Consider the following 26,550-nt stretch of genomic DNA (forward strand, 5'->3'; position numbering starts at 1 on the left):
AAATTATAGGTAATAGTGCAAATCACAATACCTTCTTTAATACTGTCACTTAAAAATAGGGCTCACCCTTGTCGAGACTGAATATATATTTCAGTTTCAAATTTGTATCAGTCGAAGCAACTTCTAAGATCTTATAATATTTTTTAAAATTCAGTAAGTTGAATAGAATTTCTTCCCTAAAATTTTACTATTAACCGAATAAGTATTAGATAATCTACGATATGATTGTGGTTCATGACGGATTGAATAGCCCACGGCTGCAGGGTGGACAGGAGGTAACTGAGGAGAATCAGTCGCCATTTCCGGATAAATATTTAATGCGTAATACCCGGGTTCTCAGAGTCTCTAAGGCCCAAATCCAGGATGTACCCATGGAGGTCCTTGAGGCGGCTCAACAGGAGCTGGTCAACATCGTTAGCTTGGATGGTAACCTACTGCGCGAAGTTCCCAAGGATCTTCACTTGCTCGGGGAACATCTTAACCAGTTAAACCTGACTAAGAACCAGATATCCTACATACCCACCAACATCTCGCAGTACTCCAAGCTGTCGATCCTCAACCTCTCCAGTAATCTCTTGAACGATCTGCCCATGGAACTGGGTGGTCTTCAGTTGCTCCGTGAACTGGATATCTCGCACAATAGGTTCCATCACCTGCCCAGTTGCATCTATGAGCTGGAGAACCTGGAATCCCTGTCGGCCCACGACAACCAGATCAAGGGCATCGATGCCAGCGAGTTGGGACTCGGTGGCCTGCGGGAACTGCATAGTCTGGATCTGAGGAACAATGATATCAATCTAGTGCCGCCAGTTCTGGGAAAGATGAGCAAGCTCAAGAACCTGGAGCTGTGGGGCAATCCCTTCCGCCAGCCGCGTCATCAGATCCTGTCGATGGGAACTCCCGCGGTGCTGAGCTACCTGCGAACTCGCATTCCCATATAAATCAGACAACGTTTACTGTGTTTTAATCAAATTCAAAAGTACTCTCAAATAAATGGACACTCTTATCTTTATACCTCCGAATGCAAACTATAGTTCTGAAATTGCATGATGATTTTATAGAAAGTTAAGCATATAAAACTCATTTTCAAGTTGGTTAGTTATTTGGTTTTAATGTTGACCATATAAATTTAAGTCATTGGTGTAATTTACTGTTTTCACCATTTTAATTTGTAATTAGAATATTTTTGTAATGTTGGAATATGCTGCCTCCAGAATTATTGAGCCCTGGTTTCCATTTTAAGCCCATTTCAAACTAGCAAGCTAAACTTTATTTGTCAGATTACCCTGAGACTTTCGGTAAAACCTGAAACACTCCTTATTGAATTTTTAAAAACTTAAAAAAAATGTCGAAAAGTTCCCGACATTCCACAGTAGAAAATCTGCGTAAATCGCAGATCCCAAAGCAAATTCCCAAAAAGGCAGCGCCGTAAGTATCTCTAGTTATGATATAGTGTAATAACATGATCCTAGCTATTTCTGGTCCACCACAGTCGCCATAGATCCTATGATGGGGATGCATTCGTGAATCTCTTTGGTCATCGTGGAGCCCGTGATATCATGATTTTGGATAATCGTGGAGTTCCCCTGCGATCCACTGCCAGCCAGAGACGCACCTTTCATTATGTTTCGAATCTGAAGCCCCTTCTTTTTATGGCCCGCAATGTGGTCAGGGATCTGGATCCCTCGAATGATATAACTTTCATGAGAATTCGCTCTAATATTGGCGAAATACACATGACTCTGGGCGTGGAATTTATTTTGATTATTGTGCAAAAGCTACGAAAACTCAGAAGAAGCCTGACAACATAAAATATAGTTCGCTATTACTGTGCGTGTGCAAAACCTAATTGAACTGTACTCATCGTTACACTAAAAATTAAATTCAATGCAATTATGGCAAATGAGGTCCGAATTGTTTGCGAGGAAAATTTTAGGGAAAGCCCAGCGAAAGCAGAGCAAAACTAATCCGTTTATGCAGCGATTGCAAGTCTGGTAAATGCACCGATGCGGCAATTAGTACGGCATTTGGAAATGTCGGTTGATTTTTGGGCGCTTCACAGGGGTTTTGAATTCGACGACCTCTCAATTGGTTCCACCACACTCATTAATCTTCCCTGGCCTTTGGCCTTTGGCTTTTGGCAGCCGCGATGCAGCTTCATTAAAACCCCATCACGCCGGCTGTGTCCGGCGAAAACGGCAACCGATTGCGGAAAAAATTAAAAGATAATGGCAATTACACATCGCACGTCTCACGACGTGCCTTACGGAAAATTGTTGGTCCTTGATTCGGTTGGCTTTATTCATTTATTTACACAATGCATACAATTGTTTGCCACGAAAATAAAAGACTTGAATTACTCTGGCTGAATATATTTGTGAAATAAAACATTGCCGAAAAATCCAAGAACAAAATTTTAGATATTTGAATATAACAGTAATAAGAAGACCGAGTTTCTTTAAAAAACAAAGATAATATTTTTAAAAAATATTAAAGGGCTTTCTATAACACCATTTATTTTCCTGAACACATTATTTAAGAGGTTATTTCTAGCAATATTACATTTCACAGAAGTCACAAGTGGTTTAATTTTTAATATTTTACAAAGGTGTCTAAAAGTATGCAATACTATTTTTACAATTCGAATGTTTTATATTACATAGGTGTCTAAACATACATAGGTGTCTATTACAAAGGTGTCTAAAAGTTTGCAATACTATTTTTACAATTCGTATGCCCAATTTAAGGGGTTATTTCTTCCAATATAACATTCCACAGAAGTCACAAGTGTTTATATTTTTAATAAATAACAACGGTGTCTAAAAGTATGCAATACTATATTTACACTTCATATGCCCAATCAACTTATTCATTTTTATTGCATACTTTTAGACATTATCATAGGTGATTTCTGTGGCTATGAATTTAAAATAATTTCCAATGACAATATCAGAACGCATTTGATGAATATATTTAGCTATTCCCAATCAATATATTTGTAAACACCCAATCTGGTACGGTTTGCTCGACCAATTTACAAAATAAAAGTCACATTTTCCCACGGGGCAGGAAATGGCAAAGTCAGACAATGAAACTTGGTTTGCTTTTGTGCCTATTGTTTGGCAAATAATTCGGCATTGTTTTAGTTTCAAATTGCGCGTATTTATTCAACCTGTTGTTGGCACAGGGACGATGGCATTTGTCCAGGGGCTTAACGTATGTATGTATTTTGCCGCCATTTAAGCTCTTGGGATACATGTGTTTCATTGTTTGTTCCCGGGTGTTTCATTATTCAATGTGGTGCAAATATTTATGGTTTGTCTGTCACCGAATGCCAAATACTAAATTCTAAATCCGCTAAACGAAAAAAAGCCAATGCGACCGCGCAAATAGGGCTTATGAATAGGTTTTTTTTGGGGCATGGATTATGCCATCAGATTACGAATCGTGTTGAAAGGCCGCAAAGGCCGTTCAAGGAGTCGATTGCGAAATCGGTCGACGTGATTAAGTGACCAAACTGCAGAGCATTCGACACATGTTGACATTTAATTTATTCGATTCGATCGGGAGAGTCGAATGCTGCATTTCAGCATACGGAATGCATTGACTTTCAATGAATATTCGAGAGTTATTATTAATGTAAAATGGGGGGAATTTATATGGCAGCCACTCCGTTGAAGTGTGAGCGACTGCGACTGCCACAGCCGTTTTAATTACCAGTCGTATTTAAAGAGTTCTTCGATTTAAGTCAACGAATATCACTCAGTCGTCAAGGGAAAATACGCCATTTGCCTAAGGGATGTAAAACCAAATAATTCACCGTCTGGCACGCGATGAATCGTGAAATTGCGTACAGGCGAACATAATTCCAGAAAGGTTAAGGGCCATTTGGCCAGACGTCGACATCACTCGAATACTATCAAAAAGTCCTTCGGGCAGATGAAAGGATTTTCACCACCAAAAATGGAAGCCTAACTGCTGTTTATCTCTGGGCCAGCCAAAGCCGATTACAAACTGTATTTATAAATGGTAAGCACACAAAGCGAACTGTTTGTAATTATGGCAAATAATTATAAACAATACACGGTGGGCTGTAATAATTCCATAATGCCCAACTAAAACCTTAGACACATGAATATTACAGATGGTTGAATAAATGATCTGTTAAGTGGACTCCATCGGGGGTTTTCCCCCCTCATTGGGTACCCAGAATTTCATGTCCTTGTTTGCCATGACTAATGGTCTTCCCTTTTGCCGCATTTTGCGGACATTCATCTTGCCAGCCAATCCAACAAACCAACAATCCAACATGTGCTGCCCTTAATTAGTGCCATTTGAGCCCTTTTCGGGCGGGATTAAAAATGATGCCAAGTGCTGCAAATGAGGTAGCATTTATGGAGCCCCAGCTCATCACCGGGATTTCGAATTTCGGCATTTAATAAATTAAATGCATATATGGTTTGACACTGATTGGCTCACTTGTCCCATTTGTCAGGCGGAATCAAATCAATCAGAAAGCGTTATGAACTGTGCACAGTGCAATATTTATTGAATGCATAAATTTAAGAATAATAATTCACAGCGCAGTGTTGCCCATAGCAATTAAAAACAAGAAAGAACGCTATAGTCGAGTGCCTCGACTATCAGATACCCGTTACTCAGCTAAAGGGACCAAAGGGAAATGGAAATAAGCAAGCAGCAAAGCAAGACTGAAATGCGCCACCTACCGGCGGTAGACAGATTTAAGCGTTATGGGCGTTAGGGTGGGCGTGGCAAATTTTTTTTTGGTCAATCGATAGGTATTGACGAGACCGATACAGTTCAGTTAAAATTTTGTATCTAGCATGAAAATTGTGGGCGCCAGAGGCTTGGGCGGTTTGTGGGCGTTGGAGTGGGCGTGGCATATTCGCGTATCAAAATTGCGCTGCGTACAAAGCTACGGAATCTAAATCTGAAATCCTGATTCTATATCTTTGATAGTTTCCGAGATATCCACGTTCATATTTACGATTTTTTGAAGTTTGGGGGCGGTTTGTGGGCGATAAAGTGGGCGTGGCAAACTTTTTTTTGAATCAATCGATAGGTATTGATGAGAACAATACATTTCAGTTAAAATTTTTATTCTAGCATCAAAACTGTAGGAGCCACAGTTTTGGGCGGTTTGTGGGCGTAAAAGTGGGCGTGGCACTCTACTGAAACAAACTTGCGCTGCGTAAGAAGCTCAGGAATCTGCACGCCAAATCTCAATAGCCTAGCTCTCATAGTTTCCAAGATCTCAGCGTTCATCCGGACAGACAGACGGACAGACGGACAGACGGACAGACGGACAGACGGACAGACGGACAGACGGACAGACGGACAGACGGACAGACGGACATGGCTAGATCGACTCGGCTAGTGATCCTGATCAAGAATATATATACTTTATGGGGTCGGAAACGCTTCCTTCTGCCTGTTACATACTTTCCGACGAATCTAGTATACCCTTTTACTCTACGAGTAACGGGTATAAAAATTATTTATATTGACAGCAGCTGGACCGCAGGAATAAAACTATTTGCATTGTTTCGGGGCGGGGAAAGTGTAGGAGCCCCATTGTTTTCAGCGAAACAAAAGACCACAGGCTTTAAGGAATTTTTCACTTTAATTACTTTCCAATTACGCCACAATTAAACAAGGTCCTTGAGTCCTGAGTCCTTGGTTCTTGTCGAATGAGTAAGGGGATATAACCAATCAAAACCAGCGAATTCATCATTAGGAGGTCCCCGAGCAAAAGAGATCTGAAGTGCAGAATGCAATCTGCCGACTTAATTAATGAAAACACATGTCGGGGGTATTAATATCACAAGGCTCTATAGAAAAGAAAACGCGGTGAGAGGGAAATTGACTTCCGATTCACACATTAATTAACTTTAACTTTCGGTTGTCGGAGCCATAATCCGGCAAAGGAAGTTGAGTATTGAAAAAACGCCAAAGGGAAGGCTTTAATTGCATGCAGTGGCTTAAACAGGAGAGCATCCTGGTCCAAATGGGCTGTACATTTCCACCTGCCGCCAAAGGCTGGGAAAAGTAAACCAGTGGAAACTCTGCTTATTTCGTACTTGAAAACTAACATGAGCCCAATCCCCGGAGCCAAAAGATAACTTTGTACATTGTGTTTTCGTTGCGGTTGACGATTTTCCTAGCTTCCAGCATTTTCCTTAGAAACTGCAACCTCACATCGCAGTGGAAAATGTTGAATAATTACATCAGGAGTATAATTTAAGCCGGCGTGTTAGTTAGGGAAAATATGTCTGTTCGAGTTGGGCTCATTACATGTATTGGAAAGTTGTAGTGAAATGTGTGTAAGAGCATGTAAATCGAAAGCTGTTAAAATGATTTAATTGAACTTGAGGCTTACTTAAATGCTTTGTCTAAGTAACGAGAAAGAGGTATTAAAATCAATTTAAATAATGTAAGTCAGCAGTTTATTAAATGATTTAATTGAACTTGACTCTTGTCTAAGTAATGGGAAAACTAAAGAGATATTGAAATATATTAAGATATATAGAATATTTAATCAAAGAAAGCATTGCAATTAGAGGATTGAACTTTTTTCTATGCCGACACACATAGTAGGCGACTCTTTTAATGATTTATGAAAAAAGGTGTGAATAAAAATGATATTTCCATATTTAATAGTTGTGTTATTAGTATAAAGGCTTATTTTTAAATGGGTTCTTTTATTACCCATGCTTCGGTAAAGTTCCCTTGACAATGCCCACCGTTTTGAGACCTTTGCCACCTTCCCATTAACACAAAAAGTCTAAATTCCTACTTGAAGCCCGAAAATGTTGCTGCTAATTTCTTTAGGGGGTCGCACATGCATTGCAATTTCTTGGCAAGTTGTGGAGACTTTTTTTTTGGGGGGTAGGTAAACGCGATGCCTTTATTTCTGGGGGGGGCGAATACTTCATAACAAGTTTGATGCAACTTTTAAAACATTTACGCCATTTTCACGTGTACGTGACCACGCATGGCAAACGCAAAAGTTGTACCCGGGAATACCCACAAACACACACCCAAAAACATACCCAAAAACACACCCAAAACACACACATTCGGTGTGTGTTCTTAGGGGATTCACTTTATGGCTGCGGGGAGCTCTTTAATTGCAGCCAAGCGGGTGATTATTTTGGCAAGTTTTTTAGCCTTCACGGCAATGCCGAAAAGCTTTGCGAGTGCGAATGGAAATTACAAATGCCTTGCACGTATTTATTAAATTCCGTTTGCACCGTTTCAACTTGAAAACTTTCGTATCCGCCCTAAATACGTGCATGTTACTTGTTTTTTATTTTTTTGAATGGGATAACGGCCTTTTGTACAAAAGCCTTTTTCATCTGCATGCCAATCAAAACTGTATTACCCATGCCAGCTAAATATTTGGCTCATCACTGCATCAATAATATAATATGCTACTGATTTTTGCACGCTTCAGGCAGTCAGTCAAATTTGGGACACATAACCCCATTATAAAGAGGTAATGAGATTTAATTCGGTTGCCTGGAAACGCGCCACAAAAGAAGTGCCTAAAACAAGTTTCAATTTGCATATTGAGTGGGCTTTTCAATATAAATACTTACATTTCAAACATTAATATTTGCAGAAATCTGCTTAAGTAGCTACAAATTATTCATGTTTAACAAACTCATCTCGCTGCTGGCAACATCTTGACTTGATTCTATCATAAAGGTTAATTCTTAAAAGTAAATACAGCTTGTCACAAACAGAGTGACGTACTCATTTCATAATTAATTTGGTTTTTCTTGTGTTGATTACGCATACGACATGTTGGCCGGATGGCAGACGAAACTCAAGTTTGGCAAGACATCTGCTTGATATTAATTAACGCATCTCCAGGTGTCTGGACTCAATCAATGGGAAATTTGTTAAGCGAAACCATTTGACAATGTCGAGCAATTTGGAAAATCTGTGGCCTTAACTAGTCAATTTGGACCAGCCAAGCACACACACACATTCCCGGCCAGAAACCACTTCTGGCCACAATCTCGTAGCCCGAGCACTTGCCATGTTCCCCAAACTGGTGGGCGTTGCCGGGGGCCGTGGGCGTGGCAATCAGTCAACGGGGCATTTTGTCAAACGAAATCAGCTTCGAGCCATGTGTGTGAAGTGAGTGGCCTCAAAGAAAGTCTTATAAATAAGCCAGAAGAGCAGAAAAAAGTGGATACTTTCCCAGCAAATTTGCATGTGAAATGCTGCCATGCACACACACTTTCGGGCATGTCGGCATTGGCTGGAGACCAGGACCTCAGTTGGAGCAACTTTTCCAGGACCGCAGTGTAAATGTGCATGAAATGCATCGTCAGGATGGGTCCTATATTTTTTTTTTTTTTGTTACTCTGACTGGCTTTACGGTTTCGTGCATTAACACGCACGCACAGAGGGCCAAAACACTGGGCCAACACACACACGCGTCCTTTGGGAGGACAAAACGCACTGTGAATGTGGAATTGGTGTCCTTCCCCTCTCTTTTCGGAACCACTTCCGGCGGCCCCGCATCCTGCGTCCGTTCTGGTCCTTGCCGCTCTGCCGTTCTGCTCCTGTGGCACTGTTTTTTATGCCCAGCCATTTCGGGGTGTCCCTTTTTGGGGTCTGCGTGTGGGGCCCTTTTTTGGGGGTGAGTACACTGATAGAAAATGCTGCCTACTCCACAAATATTATCCAAATTTCAAAAATAAAGACCAGATATTTTTGGATATATTGTAATTGCCTCGGTTCATTTTTTCTTAAATATTATTATTATTATTATCTTATAATATCTTATAGCTAAAACTCTAAGCTAGCATTGTTCTTTTGTTTTTCAGTGTATTTATTATTTTCTTATTATTTTATTTTCTCTTAATCCACTATAAATTTATTATAGATTGTATTTCATCTATTACACTAAGAACAGCACTTAAATTTAAATCATCTTATAAAAATATATGTATAATATTGTAAATCCGATATTTATTTATGCAAATTTTAAAGCAATAAAAGCAAAATTTTTTGCCTTACTTAAATATTTATTAAAATTTTTAAAAAGTCATAGCTAAGAAAAAAAAGTTAATCAAATATAGATTTTTTATTTTGTTATATTTCCTTATAAATTGTATAATATCGTGATTAAAATATGAAATCGTTTTGAGACCATAAAGAAAAACTCGATTCGTTTTACAAAAAATCACTCATATGGAAATAGAAAACAATCCAAATTAATTTTATATTCAGAGGATTAATTGAAATTTACTTATTTAGTGCTTAATTTCAATAAATCAAATATAATTACCTGTACCAATTTTTCAAATTAATTTTCTCAGTGCACTGCACAACCTGAAATAGCTGCGTATTTCTTAGCCATTTGGCAGTGGGCAAAAAGCGTTTGAACCCCAAACGAGAGTGCGTTGCGAGTTGTTATTTTCATCCTGGCCAAATCCAGTGCCAAGTAACTGCAATAACTTTTCGCTGCGGATTAGGGCGGATGCACAATGGCCGTTGATTGGGGGCGACTGCAGATGCATTTGAGCTGCATGCCGCATTTGCTGCGGCGGCGCCTAATGATATGCAATAGTTCGCCACTAATGGCAGTTACTTGAGTGTAAATTCAAAAGCGGATTGCGGCTCTCTAATCCGGCAGCTAAATTATTTATTCAGCATTTGTCTTTGGCAATGTCATCGAATTGGGTTTCATGGATTCGTCTGTATTTTCCCCAAAAACTTCGCATGGAAATTTCGTTTATTTTAATGGCATTGCCCCATGAACCGGGTTGATTCCAGTTACCAGTTACCATTTACCAGTTACCAGTGGGATCTGCCGTTTATTGCCATTTTCGTTGTGCATTTTAAAACAATTACGCGGTTTTGCATTTGCGTCTGGCTTCGGTATCCTTTTTTCATCAGGACCTTTTCGACTTTGTCTCTGCGCTGGGTTTACGGTCCTGTTTCGGTTCTGCAGTTGCAACTCTACGATTACGCCAGACTTAACAATGCGAGGAATTAAGCGAATTTCCCCTTTTCATTACTTGGAAATTGAAATTGGTTTTTTAACCGAAGCGCACACACATGACGGCGGGTCACCACTCACTAACCGGATCCTAATTGATTCAGCCAAAGTTGGAAATTTATAGCCGCCATCGCCTGCTGAGCGTTTTGTTTAATGAAAAACCAGTATCGAAAAACCAGTACCTTAACCTGAAGTTCTGGGACACACATTAGCGTACTAAATCGGGAAAGAGGGGCCATTGGGATCGGGTTTGGGGTGTGCTTAATGTTTTGCCATTGCCTTTCGGTTATATATCATGCGGTGATTTGTGGACTTAGCATAAAACCAAGCGGCCCGGCGACATCCCGACTCTCTGGCGACTTTGGACGGGCCACGATAAATCAAGGCGCAGATCTGGGAGCTAGAGGATATACTATATATGGTATGGTATGGTATATGGTATGCGTGGCAAAACTTAATAAGAGATGCGACAACAAACAAATGATACAGATAGACACACAGACAGACGGCGACAGTTGGGATGGGAAAACTCTTTAAACTGATGCCACTGCACAGGGAATTTTCCGCCGCTCTAAAGACGGATTGCCAAAGAGAGATATCAACGTAACTCCAAAGGGGACCCCCAGTATTTTGATTTATCGTGGGGGGGAATGGGATGGAATTCCCCCTCCCAGACGCTTCCAATTATACTGTTAACTTTCATTATGTCACTGTGCTATTTCGGGGGCGAACGGAAGTGCCGCCATATTGGGCCATTGTTGCGCCATTGTCTATGCAGAGCTTAGAGCACTCGGAGTGACAACGACAACTCTGCGGTTTTGGCGGCAGGACTACTCATCCTGTCATCCTGCCCCTCATCCCATTCTCCCCCCGAGGACTCCGCCTGATAAATCGGCTACGCGGCTTCCCTTTCACATGCCTTGACTTCATTATGGCGTAACAAATCGTCCGCATTTTGCATTCCTCGCTGCGGAAACGGAAATGGAACGGAAGGCATCTCCGAAAGAAACGGCGCACTGGGCCTTTGTGGCCGGATTGGTCACAGGACTTATAGATTATACCCACCCATTATTGTCACATGTCTAGTACGGGATAGCAAACTAAATGAACATTGTCAAGAGGTCTTTATTGTGCCAAGAAATTTATACACACTATTTAGAGGTGCACACCTTTAGCAGTGATTTCAACTACAAATCTATTACATTTTTTTTGGATTTTTATTTCTCATGGTTTAGTATTGCTTATAAAAGTGCCTAAAAGTATGCAGTATAAAATAACACTCCTTTTGGAATAAAAATATATTGTTGCATACTTTTAGACACCTTTAAAATTAATTTCAGCTACCAAATTAATATAATTCTAGGACACTGATTTTTCCTGACTTAAGGACAAGATACAAAATATTTTTAAAAGCGATAAGCTGTGTTTAAAAAGCCCTAAGGGTATCTGTTAAAAAATGCCATCTTTTTCAATGGAAATATAATGCTGCATACTTTTACACAGCTTTATAAATGAGTTGCAATTTTACTAAATGATATTAATCTTTGTTTTGAAAAAGGACTCCGTTTCACACCATTTTCGTATCCCTTTCCAGCCCTGCCATGGATCTTAAGACTGGCTCTCTCCTGGTAGCGCCCGCCGTGAAGAACTCCAGTTGCTCACACCCGCGCTACTCGGGCCACAACTTCATCGCCCACATAGGCATTGCGGAGACGATCGAGGCGGTGCTGATTCTGGTCCTGACACTGGGCGTCATCGGGGCCAACTGCCTGGTCATCTTCGTCATCAACAATCGCCGCTATGCGGCCTACATACACCAACAGGTGAGATGCGGATGAGTCACCGGCTTACCCAGCCTTAACCCCCCTGTACATCTTGTTTAGCCCCGCTATCTGCTCACCTCGCTGGCTCTGAATGACCTGACAATTGGTCTGTTAATTACACCATTCGGTCTAATGCCGGCATTGTTTCACTGCTGGCCATACGGAGAGATCTTCTGTCAGATACAGGTGAGTGGTTCTGGAGGGGGTCAGGTGGAGTGGTTCTGGGGTGGGTCAACAGGTTGGGCGGATATGCGATAATTTGTTGGAGAACGACGGTTTCCCGTTTGTGTCTGTTTTGCCATTGCGGTCAATTAACTCTCTTCACAATGCCCGGTAATTAAAGGACATAAGCGACGGAGATGGTTACGAGGTATTCCGATTAACCGTCGGAACAATGTGTAATGCTAATGTTAACATGGTCAAGTGTGCGAAGGATTAAGTGGTAAACCAGCTTGGTTCAGATGCAAAAGGTGTGACAAATAGGCTGTTATCACTGCCATATGGTTAATTAACTATTGTTTAGAGAGAAACATGATTATATTAAATGTATATTAATATTGATAACATATATTCTAAATTCAATCAATAGAACATTACATTAAAAGGTTCTTCTAGAAGCTCACAGCTTCTGCTTTTATTAGATGGTATCTCTAAAACGGTTTTCCATTCAATTATTGCTGAATCAGCAGGGTTTAGATGCAGAATATGTGATAAGTAGTAGACTGTTTTCACTGACATATGCTTATTTAACTAATGTTCAGACAGAAACATGATTATATTTAATGTATATCAATATCAAGTTATTAGAAAATTGTATTAAAAGGTTCCTCTAGTAGCTCACTGCTTCTAAAACAATTTTACATTCAATTACATGGAAGTGTTTATTGCTTTCCTAGATTAGATTCAGAAGGGTTGACTGCCATTTGGTTAATAAACTAATTTTCAGAGAGAAAGATTATTATATTTAATGTATATTAAAATGAATACCATATATCTTAAATCAGACAATAGAATTCCTAGATTAGATTCAGAAGGGTTGACTGCCATATGGTTAATAAACTAATTTTCAGAGAGAAAGATTATTATATTTAATGTATATTAATATGAATACCATATACTCGTATCTTAAATCAGACAATAGAAAATAATATTAAATTAAATGTTACTCTCTTCAACTATATTTTTCTAGTAGCTTACAGCTTCTGCTTCTATCAGATAGAGGGCATCTCTAACATAGTTTACCCATAAAATACAAATTGCTATTGCCTTTCCTAGATTATTGATAAAACATACACGCATTCCCCGCATAACTAACTGTTATTCAGCACATATTGACGATTAATAATCTTCATATTAGCTGTTCTATTCTGACGCCGGGAAAAATTCCATTACAAGTTTTTCATTTCGCCTCTGCTGGGCAGAAAAGTTTTTCACGAAAAAAAAACCCCTAATGCAAATAATAAACTTCTAAACTAGCACTAACGCATTTTCCGAATTTTCCGCATTTTTCAGGCTCTGCTGCGCGGCGCACTTTCCCAGCAGAGCGCCGTCATCCTGGTTTGCATGGCCGTCGACAGATATATGTGTGCCCTGCATCCGCGGCGCTACTACCAGCACTCCAGCAAGAAGGTGAGATATATCTCATGATATCATATATAATACTTTTTCGGTTTCCGCGGATAAGGCACGCTCTCCGCAGATTCCTATCTTATTATGCTTATGCCCGCTCAAGGACGATAAACAATGCGTTGGCGTAATTACAAGAAATCACGCGCCAATAAAAATCGTCTATAACAATGGGAAAACTACACAATATTGTCCACGAGCCAATTACGCAAGCATAAATAAGGATAATGGGCTTTAAGCTGCTTGACAGTCATTAAACAAGCAAAAAAATAAGGCCACAAAAATGGGTGGGGCAGTGGCAAAGAGCAAGTGCAAAACAAAGCATCGTAAAGAATGAAAAAGCAAAGTTGGCAAAAACCAACAAAAAATACGACAGCCAAGTCGTATAGACATTCGAAAAGTGTATAAAATAGGGATAAAAAAAAAGGGAGGGTAAAGTTGGCCTAGAGATTTTTTACGCGCAATGACTTCGGCGAAAGGGCGACGACCACAGCAAAGTCCTTTTCCAGGACGAGGGCAGGCAAATGAAGCGGCACCTCCCACGGAAACCGCAAGCAGGGCCAAGGAGCAAGGAGCAGCAAACGAGATACCAACTCTATTTCCCCTTCCCAATCCCAATCCCAATCCCGTTCCCCGGCCACGTAATTTATGGCTCCCGGACAGTAAACAAAACGAGAACCAGGCAGCCAGGAGTCGGCTAAGGACACCGAAGAGCGAATGTCCTTGCCCCAAATGAGTGCCAAACTGAAGAGAAACGAAAGTTATCCATGATTTATTAATAAAAAGTACTAGGAATGTTTGTTTAGAAACCTTAAACTACGTTCAACATTAATAAATCAACAAAATCTATAAACCTTATATACCTTTTTATAAATGCATATACTTCTAAATACATGTTATGTATAAAATAATATGATTGAGAATTTTTAAAATATTTTATATTTATTTTATTTATAATTTTATTCGATTTTTTCTCCTGGTTTTGAGTGTTTAAAAAATAAGTGATACTGCAATGTAAGCTTTATCACAATTAAATAATATACTAAATCTTTTAGATTTTATCTTCGGTACGCAAATGTTACATATGATTTTTCATATTTTATTACCAACGTTTTATAAAATGTACATTAAATAGGAACCTATAAAATAATTTACCAGATATACCATTCATTTTATTATTATTATTTTAGTTTTATTTATTTTATACAAAAGTGGTACTCTTAAATAATCTTTTTAACGATCAAATGTTATTCCTTAAACATTGTAGACAGTACAAATAATACACAGATTTAATTTTCTGTACATAACTATGGCAGACAAATTTATCACTACATGATATTACACATTTTTCTCAAACATTTTCTTTCAATTAAATTAAACCCTTTGAAAAATAAAGCAAGGCATCCAAAACCACTCGAAATGTAATCAACGTATTTTCCGCTCGGATTAAGTCTCAATTTTCTTGTTGGCCTGTAGTTGTTTGAAAAAGTCGTAACTTAAACTAATAAAAGAAAACACAATCAGGCCGAAAATAAAACAATGGGTAAACCGAGAAATACCAATAGTGAAAAATAAATTTACATAAAATTGCGCCGCTTGTTTTTTTGCTTTGAGAATCGGCGCCCTTTCGGTATTTTTTCACCCCGCCATCTGGCCCACAAAATGGGGCCAGTGGGCTAAATTGGCACAGTGCCACGCCTTCATTTGTAAAAATGTCAAAAATTAATAAATGGATGCTGAATGTGGAATGCTTTGGCTGCAAGAAAAACCAATGCTCGGCGGAACTTGGTAATGGCATCGGGAACTTTTGACTTTCGTTTTCGCTCACTTTTAAAAGTGCCATAAATTCAAATGCAGTCTTGAAAAATTCATCTTGACTTATGATTATTTTCTTTTTGCAATGACAAGAAGTTAATAAATTATGGAAGTTATTATATGAACTAAACTTTTGACTTCCTCACCAATCCAATTTATATTCAATTTTTTGTAATGCCCATATTATTAATATGAAACGCTCTACAGAAAACTTCTGCATTGCAGCTTTATAAAATATTTACATTTCAGAAAATATTTTCCTACTGTTTGGCCTCTCTGACTTTTGGTTGTTGTTTGTCGTAAAAGTTTTAAATATAATAGCGTAAATTAAATTAATCACAGCCATGGTCCATTTCAAAGAGACACAGACAAAAGTTGTGTCTCCCCTTTTTTTTCTGCCCGGACTTTCTGCCACTTTGGATGGGAGCATTCTCGTTTTTTGCAGGTGGACAGGACTGAATTCCCCTGTATTCCACCCGTCAGAGTGCTGCATTTAGTAACTCAGTCAGTCAGTTACGATTGTGGCAGCACTTTTCCATTTTCCAAAGAGCGGAAGTATCGCTTTCCCTCTGTGGTCGACACCCTTCACCCAGTCATTTCAGCATAACCAAAACTTTGTAATTCCATTTTTGGCCTTTTTGGCAACCGTTGTTGATTGTCAGATGAAAGGTGCAGTGCAAGCAAATGGAATCTTTCCAAATTAGAGAGTTGGAAGTCCAAGAACTGCTTCCAAAGTTTACTAATTTAATATTCAAAATTTAACCACTATTGAAAAATAGGAAGGAGCAATAGAAATCAAAGTATGTTATGATTATGACAGCTTTTTGTTTTGTTTAAGAAACCCGAATATCTGTAAAATATTTACTTCGTTGAAAGTAAGGAGACCATTTCAAACTTATGAGAAACAATCTCTCTAGCTACTTCCAACCTTCAAGGCTTTATGACAACATTTTATGTACTTAATCATTTAATCATATTTAGGTTGCCATGATTTTTAAAATAAATCGGATTGCAGTGGAAACGTGCTTACAAGTTCTCCCTTAGTAATAAATCAAGCCACACCTGTCGGAAATAGGACCCACTAATTGTGTATTCATTTTACAGGGCTGTGTGGCCATACTGAGCTTAACCTGGATTATCAGCCTGACGGTGTTTGGCTTTCTGGTGCTGCCCAAAGGTGAGCAGATGCCTTGTGATTAGCCTGCCATATCAATATGCCCTCGAACATGTCAAACTATAAGATACTTTATACGCTGTACAACACAGGTTACTACTTCAACAATACGGGTCTAATGGCCTGCGAGCCCTTCTACAGCAAGCCCTCGTACAGGATATTGTCGACGTGCGCCCTCTACTTTCCCACGACGATGGTGCTGATGTACTGCTACGGCTCCAGCTTCCACATGAGCCGCTTCCGGCTGAACGATCCGACCATGCCCCTAACAGCAGCCGCCCATCATCCCCATCCCCATCCACATCCCACCGCCGCCCAGCAGCTCCAGATGCATCAGCAACATCAGCAGCATCAACACCACCAGCAGCAGCAACACCATCAGCAGCAGGCGGGGATGCACTCGCACCTCTACCATGGCCACTCGCACCACCCAGGACATCCCCCTAGTCATCCCAGTCATCCCAGCCATCCCAGCCACCCCCATCATCCAGGACACCCAGGACATCCCCACCATCATTTGGGCCATCTCAGCATGGCCATGAGCATGGGACTGGCCGGCATGCCGAACATGACAAACAAGATTACCAAAAAGGTGAGTTGGCCAGGTGGCCAGGTGGTCAGCTGGCCAGGTGGTTTCCATTCCCGCTCCCAGGCTCCAAAACAGTTTGTTCAAGCGAGCGAGTTGGGGATTAAGTTAGCAGTAAATAGAATTTGCTTCGGCAAACAAATTGTTAAAGCTATCAGTATGCATCGCTTAAGCCCAAAAAGACTAAACAACATATGCAGTATTTGCCATGGATATTTTACAGTTTTCATATATTGGTTCGAGCTTATTAAATTAAATTCCAAAAGTTCAACTAAAACTTTTTCCATTTAAAAAGGGCTTGGAATAGAAAAGTTACTTTGGTTAGTTTTCTTATTTAAAAATGATTTATGATATGAATTTGGGTTTTCAAGAGCTTTATATTTAAGAAGTTACAGAAGGGGCTTTTCATTTAATTTACAGTAGCTTAAAAAGTTCACTTTGAACTAACTTGCTACAGAAGACTAAAAGGAATGCAAATAAATGTCCATCTATAATAATATTTAGGTACAATAAATATAATGATCTATAGTGAATCCAAAGTTTTACCAATTCACATATAATATCTTATGTGGCATTATTAAGGTCACTTAATATTTTAAAAAGGTTTTTTTTTTTTCTTTTTTGAAAATGATTTATGATATAAATTTAGGTTTTCAAGAGCATCATATTTAATAAGTTACAGAAGCGACTTTTCATTTATTTTACAGTAGCTTAAAAAGTTCACTTTAAACAAACTAGCTACAGAAGACTAAAATGAATGTAAATAAATATCCATCTATAATAATATTTAAATAAAATAAATAAAATGATCTATAGTGATTACAAAGTTTTAACAATTTACATATTATATCTTATGTGGTACTATCAAGGTCACTTAATTTGTTAAATAAATTTTATATTAATCACATTAATCTAATATATATTAGCTTATAAATAAATCGAAGAAAATTTAATTGTCACTATTGAAAAACACTTTGTAAACATTCCCCCAGATTGTCCCCATCCAGGAGAAGAACTCAAGCGGATCCACCTCACGTTCGATGGCTGCCATTTCGCTGGGTTTCATAGTAATGGTCACTCCGTGGACGATCCAGGAGATAGTCACTGCCTGCACGGGATCCAAGGCAAGTGTCTATAAACCATTGTCCACTATCCATTGGATTAATATTTAGTCCGCTTTTCGTGGCGTACAACGCGGCGCATACGTAATGCGGCCACGTCGTGCTCATCACTTGTGATTTTGTGACATTCCGTGATATTTCTATCTATCCCTGACTACAGCTACCGCCTTTTCTCGATTTCCTGGTCACCTGGACGGCGCTGAGCAATAGTTTGTGGAACCCCTTCATGTACTGGCTGCTGAACTCCGACTTCCGCCGACTGAGTCGCCAACTGATGCCGAACAAAGTGAGTTTTTCTCCTATTTTTGGGGTTAATTTACAGCGTATCTGATCTGGAGCGATGTTCACTGTCTGTTTTTAGCAGCAAATCTGTCATAAGCTCTGATTGATTGATTCGCTTATCCCTATTGCAAACGCCCCAAAAGCCCAGAACTACCCGAATATGACTCCCAAATATGGCTACTTCAACCAAGTGCAGGATGTGCAGCTCGCATATTTTCATGTTGCACAACGCAAAACTTTGCAAGAACACACAAAAACAGCTACCCTTTTGACCCCCAAAAACCCACACCATAAATCTACTAAACCAAAGGTGTAAGCTTCAGGAAACTGGCAGACTGGCTCCAGCAAAGTAAACAATCAACAGACACAGCAAAGTGATTTTGAATTATGAAAGAGCAAATCCAAAGCGGCATTTACAACCCCTAGTATTCCCATCGCTCCATAGTAACCCCCAAGCCCCGCATCATGCCAAAAATCCCTGATTCTATTTTGGGTAAGCCCAGTCAAGTTGCATGATTTACTTCCGGCGAGAACTGGGGGTCAGTCTGTGGAATATTTATGGCCCAACCTTGTGCTCTGCCAGAATAAATGCGAATTTAAAATCCTTATTAATTTTTGTGCGAGTCGAAATTTATGATAGTCCCCTCTTTTTTCCCTTCTCCACTTCAATTTCAGTGCTTCCCCCAAGAGGATACGCCCGAGCACAAATCAGGCTGTTGTCACATCAATGCTAACGATTTCGAAATCACAACGCTTCCGATTCCCCCGGAACCGCCATCATCCCGTCCACCAGGAGGCGGAGGAGGAGGTTCATCCAGCGGCGGCGGAGGAGGAGGCGGAGGAGGAGGTAATGGGACAGCCAGTTCAGGCGGAGTTGGAGGAGTGGCCAGTTCGATTGGTGGCTCTGTCCTAGGGATTTGTGCCCGCTCCAGGGCCAACAGTTTGAGTCGCAGTGCCTCCCAGTACATCCGGGGCACTGGAATCGGCATCCATGGCCACCAGGAGGCCTTCTCCACCACGCGACCCGACATCGAGGGCCTGTCCGAGAAGTACTGGGGCGAGATCCTGGAGAGAACCGTCAGCTCGGGCAATTTGAGTGCCATGCAGAAGAACCTGCCGCCCCACCTGCCCTACACCCACCACCTGGTCCATCAGCTCCACCAGCCGCAGCAGCACCATCAGCAGACCACCTCCTTCAGCAAGGCCAGCGATCTCCAGCTGAATCTGAATCTCAGCCAGGCGGCCACCGCCGCAGAACTGGGCAAGTTCTCCAACTCGGAGCCCAAATTGTGTGAGCATCTCTTCCATCACGATGTCAACTGTGCCAAAAGCAAGGCCGCCAATGGTGGAGGAGCTCTGGATGGCGGGGAATCCTCCGGCAAGCTCTCCTGCGGGCGCAGCATTCCGGACATCTAGTACGCCGAGGACGTGATCTTGGCCAAGAACCAACTGCTGGCCAGGCAGGCCAAGTGCTCGCACCATCCGCTGCACCAGCAGGCCAGGATTAGGAGTCATCCGCACACGGGCAGTCTGCGATTTAGCCGGATTCGCGCCGCCTGCCACAGTCCTCCGCCGGAGAAATCAGGATTCCCGATGGCGGAGTATCGCAAGTAGGTTACCAGGATCTGGGGTTCCCCCAGGTAAAAGTTCTAACCATGCGAAGTTTAGGGAGTGAGATCAAGATCGAGCGAGTATCTTTAAGATTCCTTAGGTGTATGTGCGTGTGAGTGTCTATATAATATCGCATGAGCAAAACATAATATGTGTGTTGTCTATTAGGCTTAAGAACTAGAAGATCATATGGGGGCAAGTCGGAGTTTCAGTTTCCCAGATGTCTCAGTAAAGCGGAATAGGTTGTAAGAAGCATTTTCTTTTGATCTATTACACTCAAAATTGTATTTTCCCTGAATTTTAGAAATTTGGAGTCTATATCTAAAAATAAGAAACATTTTACATATTTTCAAACCAAGTTAAAATACTGGATAAAAGATATTCGTTTATAAAACTTAAAATAGATTGTCTTTAACTCCGAATGCTAAAATTCAGGGCAAATTTCATTTTTCAGTGTAGGGTTCAGCTAATCCCTAACATCATCACTTAACAAAAATATGTTTTGTTAAAAGTAAAAACTTAAAAATCTGTGAAAGTGATAGCCTACAAAGATCCAATAAAAATAATGGCATCTTGAAGACATCCAAATCTCATTAGCTGAACTGCTCCCTTTTCTACTTTGAGCGTTGGCCTTCTGTATAGTAAGTCCCCTCTCTAGGGACTACTTGAAAAACTACGCCCCTCCAATCGAAAAGTTAAGCATACGTTAACCATAGTAAGTGTTCATTCAATGTTTGTGATACCCTGAGTTTCCCAACCAAAAAATACATATAAATTAATCGTAACTGTTGTGTATTTGTGCATCGGCTAAATTAGACATAGAATATGTATGGTAAATGGTTTTGGCCAACTTGGTTGGCTTCTTCTGTGCCCTCAGAAGCCCAGGAGCATAAGAAAACAAAGAGATATCAGACTTTCCTCTCAGATCCCGCTCGAAATTCGGAATACCCCCATTCACCCCCATTCTTTACCACTTAAGAATTAAGGATCTACATAGGTAGTCTCTCTAATATTGGCGGACCTTAAAGCGTTGTGGTTAATCATAGTTCTAGTTCCATAGCTCGAGTCGTATACCAAATTACTCACTGTTCTACAAATCAAAATCAAATCCTAACTTTGTGATTGTCAAGAATTTAAGTCGGTTGGTGTGAACATTATTGTTGAATCATTTTTAATTTGTAGCTAAGTAATGTAATAGTTAAAGCAAAATAAATTTTACAGTTTAAGTACGTCTAATTTTAGTTAATTTAACGCGAGATGTGTAATAAAAAGTATTATAAATAGGCAAAAAAAAAAAAATGATTCAAATCGAAATAAATAAATATCACTAAAACGATTTGCATAAAGTTTGTTTTTCTACTGGCTCACTCAAAAGGTAATTTCAGGCCAATTACGATGGAATCGTTTAAAGAGGAAGCCAACAAATGGATCCACAAAAAAGTAACAACAACAGAAAGCCCAATTACATACGAAAACACCGACAAAACTCGACCGAAGCGTTCTTAAATAAATTAAAAATTATTCAAATTTGATTTTTATTGTGTCAGGGTTTCTCCACGAACTCCGAATGCCAATCCCCCAGATGACAACGAGGCTCAAATGCAAATTAATATCGCATACTGCGTTTAGATTTTCATTTGGCCACGAAGGGAAAAAGGAAAAGAGCCAAAAGAAGACCGTCAGAAATGCAAGATAAACGAACAAGAAAAGTTTGAAAACTAATTTTCGCAAAACAATTTTCAGAAGCCGCGTTTTTCCCCCTCTTTTCCCACGAGGCAACGGTTTCTTTGGCAATTTGAATCTCAAACTGAATCTGGATGTGGATGTGGATTCTTTTGCGTTTCTTTCGGGGCCGAAAAATTACACGCTCCGCTGCATTTTGTAACAATAATCGCCGGTGTTTGCCGTCTGACCACGCCTACGGCGCCCCCTTTTCGTAACCCTCCTCTGGAAAATTTTGGTGCAGGAATTCACACGCCCCACAGCCATGAAAAGCTGCGAAAAAACTTTTCGCATGAAAGTCAACTTTTCGTTTTTCTTCCCTGATTCCCATTTGTTCGCCATCTGAGTTTTCTGTATAATTTGACGCCTGTCGGGAATTGGATTGTGCACCATTTGGTCCCTCTCCACCAGGGTTTTTGCCTAATTTGATTAACACTAATTGGGGTTCATCTAATTGCGGATGGGCAAAGTATCATTTGCCGCAATGGAACAGTTTTCAGGCCTCAAATGCGATTTATGACGGAAATTAATTGCGCAAATTATACGAATCTCTCGTGAAATACGAGTAATTCAGATGTGAATAGTTGCTGCTTTTTGTTGTTATTCAATTTGAAATGTTTGCTTAATTTAATGCAGCTACAAACTTTTCCCGAATATAAACTTTTAAAAGCCATCAGTTTTCTAATTACTAAATGTTTTAATGCAATTCGGTTTACGGTTAGGTATAATTATATAAATAAACCCATGGGATACTTATTTCGTGCTTCTTAGTATTCTAATATTCTTTACTGTGGAGTGATTTTTTTATCATAACCGATAAGTGCTCTATTTTAATTTTTAAAATATTCGCATATAGATTTATGAATGCATTATCTTGGGTAATGATGCATAGTTCCAACAATCAAATCTGATTTGACTCGCTGATTTACTGGAAAATTTTTCATAAGAGTAAGTACTCCCGCAGTGGGATTGGAATTTATCAAAAGTCGAATGAAATTGACTACCTACATCCATATATATATATTATATATATATCTTATTATTATTATTTTACATATTTATTTTTATACACTTGCAGAGGGTATATTGATTTCATTCAGAAGTTTGCAACGCAGTGAAGGGGAAGTTTCCGACCCCATAAAGTATATATAATATAAATCAGCATCACTAAACGAGTCGATCTATCCATATCCGTCTCTCCGTTTCTATGCTAAAAGGGATAAAACTATCCCAAAAGTCTTATTTCTATTGCAGGTGTTATACATATAAGTCGGATCGAGCCGGATCGGACAACTATATCCTACAGCTCCCATAGGAATTATCAAAAAAAATTTATTTTTTTAAATTTATAAATGTTATCAATACTTATTTTTATACCCGTTACTCGTAGAGTAAAAGGGTATACTAGATTCGTCGAAAAGTATGTAACAGGCAGAAGGAAGCGTTTCCGACCCCATAAAGTATATATATTCTTGATCAGGATCACTAGCCGAGTCGATCTAGCCATGTCCGTCTGTCCGTCTGTCCGTCTGTCCGTCTGTCCGTATGAACGCTGAGATCTCGGAAACTATAAGAGCTACAATACTGGGATTAGGCATGCAGATTCCTGAGATTCCTGCGCAGCGCAAGTTTGTTTCAGTAGAGTGCCACGCCCACTCTAACGCCCACAAACCGCGCAAAACTGTGGCTCCTACAGTTTTGATGCTAGAACAAAAATTTTAACTGAAATGTGTTGTTCTCATCAATACCTACCGATTGACCTAAAAAAAAGTCATGCCCACTTTAACGCCCACAAACCGCCCACAAACTTCAAAAAATCGTAAATATGAACGCGGATATCTCGGAAAATATCAAAGATAGAGAAACATGATTTCAGATTTAGATTCCGCCCAAATCTGTGGCGCCCACAATTTTCATGCTAGATAAAAAATTTTAACTGAAATGTATTGGTCTTGTCAATACCTATCGATTGATCTAAAAAAAAGTTTGCCACGCCCACTCTAACGCCCACAACGCTTAAATCTGTCTACCGCCGGTATGTGGCGCATTTGCTGCTTGCATATCTCCATTTTCCTTTGGTCCCTTTACCTGAGTAACGGGTATCTGATAGTCGAGGTACTCGACTATAGCGTTCTTCCTTGTTTTGACATATTAACTTCTACTCTTGTCATTATAATTATTTAAAACATTTCAGAACTCCGAATAAAAAATAAAATCGGACGACTTCTTTATATAGCTGCCATATGAACGATCGGATAAATAATGTCAAAAAAATAGATAGACTGTTATATTTCGTTTTCAGTAAGCATACATGGGAGTAAATTGAAATGGAGCATTATTTTAAAGTTTTTATAGTCTTCTAAAAAACGGAAAGCTCTATACTTACAATGTTCCCACGGGAACGACCTGCAAAGGTTGTTTTCCTTTCTTGTTTTTTATTTTTAAGCTCCCAATCATAATATATAGTAAATAAATAATAAATAAATAGCAATGCGAGAATATTCAAAAACCAAGCAGTTTTATTTATGTACAATATGTGTGTCAAGCTTGTAAAAGATTTGTTAGTTTTTGTGTCCGTGTCCTGATGCATTATTCCTAAAATCCTCCACGAATGAGAAGTAAACATTTGAAGCAAACTGCGGTTTCCCATCAAAGAGCCAGTCTAATAAAAGTAGGTATTCTCCTGTCGGAAGGGGAACCGGAAATTCAATTACATGGAAATCACTTAACACTTGCAGGCCCTAAAACAGGAAAAAGGATGTTTAGCAGTGGTTAACCTTTGAAGGGCGATCTTACCATATAGGGGCAAGTGTGGTTTACCGTGGATACATCTTTGATCAAGTTCCAGAACATCTTGGCAACCGGTTGGTTTCGCCTCCTCACAAACTCACAGGCATCGAAGTTATAATCAAATAGAAACGGCTTGTAGCCGTTGGCTTTTTTGAGCATCTTCAAATGGAGGAATATGTTGTAGGCCGGCTCAGAAAGTGTAAGATTTACATTCAAGCTTGTCTTACTTCGGGAATAGGCCTTTAGGCGACAATAGTGAATTGACACCCACGATTCGTTATACGACTTACAAATAGCATTAGTCAGTTTTGCAAAAGATGCTTCCTAATAAAAATGTTATTTTTATATTGATTTTATATTAATAACAAAAAAACTTACACCACAGGCTAGAAAAAAAATCGCTCCGAACACTCCAAAAATGATGAAAGTGGATCGCATGGCTTGAAACAAGAATTTCTACTAAAAACTAATTTGCAACTCGTGTTTCTTATCCCCTTAAATATTACTATATATTTTACCGTTTATTTGGATTATGGAAGCCTGACGACGTAATAGGTTTGATATTTTCTAACCAATTTGATAAATATGATGATATCAACACTATGATAATTTTAAGATAATAATAACAATAATAATATTATAAAAAATATAAAAACTCTATGGTATCCGATGTTTTATACGTATTTCACAGAATATGTTTAGATCCATAAATAGCTAACTTTCATGAATGAACGAGTATTTTGTATTCTTGCCTTCCACTTATAATTAGAATCGGAAATTCAGTAATAAAAAATCAGATAGCATTTGCCCAGGAAGTCCTACGACTTGTATTTAAATCACAGTTTACTTTTTGATTTTTGAATCGAGACATTTGTAATTTTTGCAAAAGATGCCTCCTAATAAAAATGTTTTTAACTAACTTTACAATACCATCAAGAAAATCATACACTACAGGCTAACAAGGCAACAGATCCGAATACTGCAAAAATTATGAAATTCGATTCCATTGCTTAAGACTCGAACCTCTAGTAAAGACTAAATAACTAAATAAACCAATGGGACTTTAATTTTACATAATATATATCAATGCATGGTTAATTTTCATTAATGGAAAATAGCACATTATTTTGTTTAATTTTTTAGTTATTTTTTCTGGGTTAGAAAATCCTCCACAAAAGTGAAATAAACATTTGTAGCGAACTGCGGCTTCCCATCGAAATACCAGTCTAATAAAAGAAGGTATTCTCCAGTCGGTAGTTGAACGGGAAATTGAATTGAATAGAAATCAGATAACATTTGCAAGCCCTGAAATATGTAAAACAGATTAATAACTTTAATCTTACACTCTTAGTATGACCTTACCATATAAGGACAAGTGTGGTTTATGGTGGATACATCCTTGATCATATTCCAGATGATCTTGGCAACGGGTTGGTTTCGCCTTCTCATAAACTCACAGGCATCGATGGTGTAATCGAAAAGAAACGGCTTGTATCCACTGGCCTTCTTCATCATCTTCAAGTGAAGGGATATATGATAGGCTGGCTCAATAAACGTGGCATTTATATTCAAGCTAGTCTTGTTTCGAGAATAGGCCTTCAGGCGACAATAATGGACAGCGACCCACGATTTGTTATATGACTTACAGACAGCATTTGTCATTTTTACAGAAGGTGCCTCCTGGAAAAACACAGAGTAAACTTTGAATTTGTTCCGTCCTCAACGGGTTAATTTATCCTACACTGCATATTAGAAAGGCAACTGACACCGAAAGCCCAAAAATTACAAGTCTATAATCCATGACTATGGGACCAGGCACTAGGTAACGACTGCCCATAAATACAATAAAATTGGTGAATTTATTGATTTGATGACAAAACCAATATTTCGTTAATGACAATGATAATTATTATTTGATTCACTCTTTAATTAATATTATTTTAAATAGATATTTATGG

General features: G+C 39.2%; 5 protein-coding genes across 7 annotated transcripts; 3 read left to right on the plus strand and 2 right to left on the minus strand.

Moving 5' to 3' along the window:
* Positions 1 to 60: 60 nt before the first annotated feature.
* LOC119551271 (leucine-rich repeat-containing protein 40) lies at positions 61 to 1,022 on the plus strand. Of its 3 annotated transcripts, none has more exons than XM_037860531.1 (2): positions 61 to 153; positions 210 to 1,022. In XM_037860531.1, exon 2 carries the CDS (start codon positions 222 to 224, stop codon positions 939 to 941), a length of 720 nt encoding a protein of 239 aa, XP_037716459.1. In that variant the 5' UTR covers positions 61 to 153; positions 210 to 221; the 3' UTR covers positions 942 to 1,022. The 3 variants fall into 3 exon arrangements, with proteins under 3 accessions (XP_037716459.1, XP_037716461.1, XP_037716462.1); XM_037860533.1 differs by having other exon boundaries at positions 79 to 153; positions 204 to 1,022; XM_037860534.1 differs by lacking the exon at positions 61 to 153 and having other exon boundaries at positions 242 to 275; positions 341 to 1,022.
* Positions 1,023 to 1,282: 260 nt separating this feature from the next.
* LOC119551272 (dynein light chain roadblock-type 1) lies at positions 1,283 to 1,874 on the plus strand. Its single transcript, XM_037860535.1, has 2 exons — positions 1,283 to 1,428; positions 1,493 to 1,874. Exons 1-2 carry the CDS (start codon positions 1,346 to 1,348, stop codon positions 1,809 to 1,811), a joined length of 402 nt encoding a protein of 133 aa, XP_037716463.1. The 5' UTR covers positions 1,283 to 1,345; the 3' UTR covers positions 1,812 to 1,874.
* A 9,769-nt stretch (positions 1,875 to 11,643) lies between these two features.
* On the plus strand, positions 11,644 to 21,360 carry LOC119551269 (5-hydroxytryptamine receptor 1A). The gene is made up of 8 exons (XM_037860529.1): positions 11,644 to 11,865; positions 11,926 to 12,051; positions 13,378 to 13,494; positions 16,411 to 16,483; positions 16,573 to 17,072; positions 18,059 to 18,190; positions 18,348 to 18,473; positions 19,145 to 21,360. Exons 1-8 carry the CDS (start codon positions 11,644 to 11,646, stop codon positions 19,883 to 19,885), a joined length of 2,037 nt encoding a protein of 678 aa, XP_037716457.1. The 3' UTR covers positions 19,886 to 21,360.
* Positions 21,361 to 24,363: 3,003 nt separating this feature from the next.
* On the minus strand, positions 24,364 to 25,030 carry LOC119549837. The gene is made up of 3 exons (XM_037858116.1): positions 24,971 to 25,030; positions 24,599 to 24,916; positions 24,364 to 24,543 (listed from the first exon to the last, which is right to left on the minus strand). The coding sequence occupies exons 1-3, from the start codon at positions 25,028 to 25,030 to the stop codon at positions 24,364 to 24,366; spliced, it is 558 nt and encodes a 185-aa protein (XP_037714044.1).
* A 705-nt stretch (positions 25,031 to 25,735) lies between these two features.
* On the minus strand, positions 25,736 to 26,393 carry LOC119549843. Its single transcript, XM_037858135.1, has 3 exons — positions 26,334 to 26,393; positions 25,955 to 26,272; positions 25,736 to 25,897 (listed from the first exon to the last, which is right to left on the minus strand). Exons 1-3 carry the CDS (start codon positions 26,391 to 26,393, stop codon positions 25,736 to 25,738), a joined length of 540 nt encoding a protein of 179 aa, XP_037714063.1.
* Positions 26,394 to 26,550: the final 157 nt, after the last annotated feature.

The sequence above is a fragment of the Drosophila subpulchrella genome, chromosome 2R, assembly GCF_014743375.2.
Source record: "Drosophila subpulchrella strain 33 F10 #4 breed RU33 chromosome 2R, RU_Dsub_v1.1 Primary Assembly, whole genome shotgun sequence".
Classification (NCBI taxonomy): domain Eukaryota; kingdom Metazoa; phylum Arthropoda; class Insecta; order Diptera; family Drosophilidae; genus Drosophila; species Drosophila subpulchrella.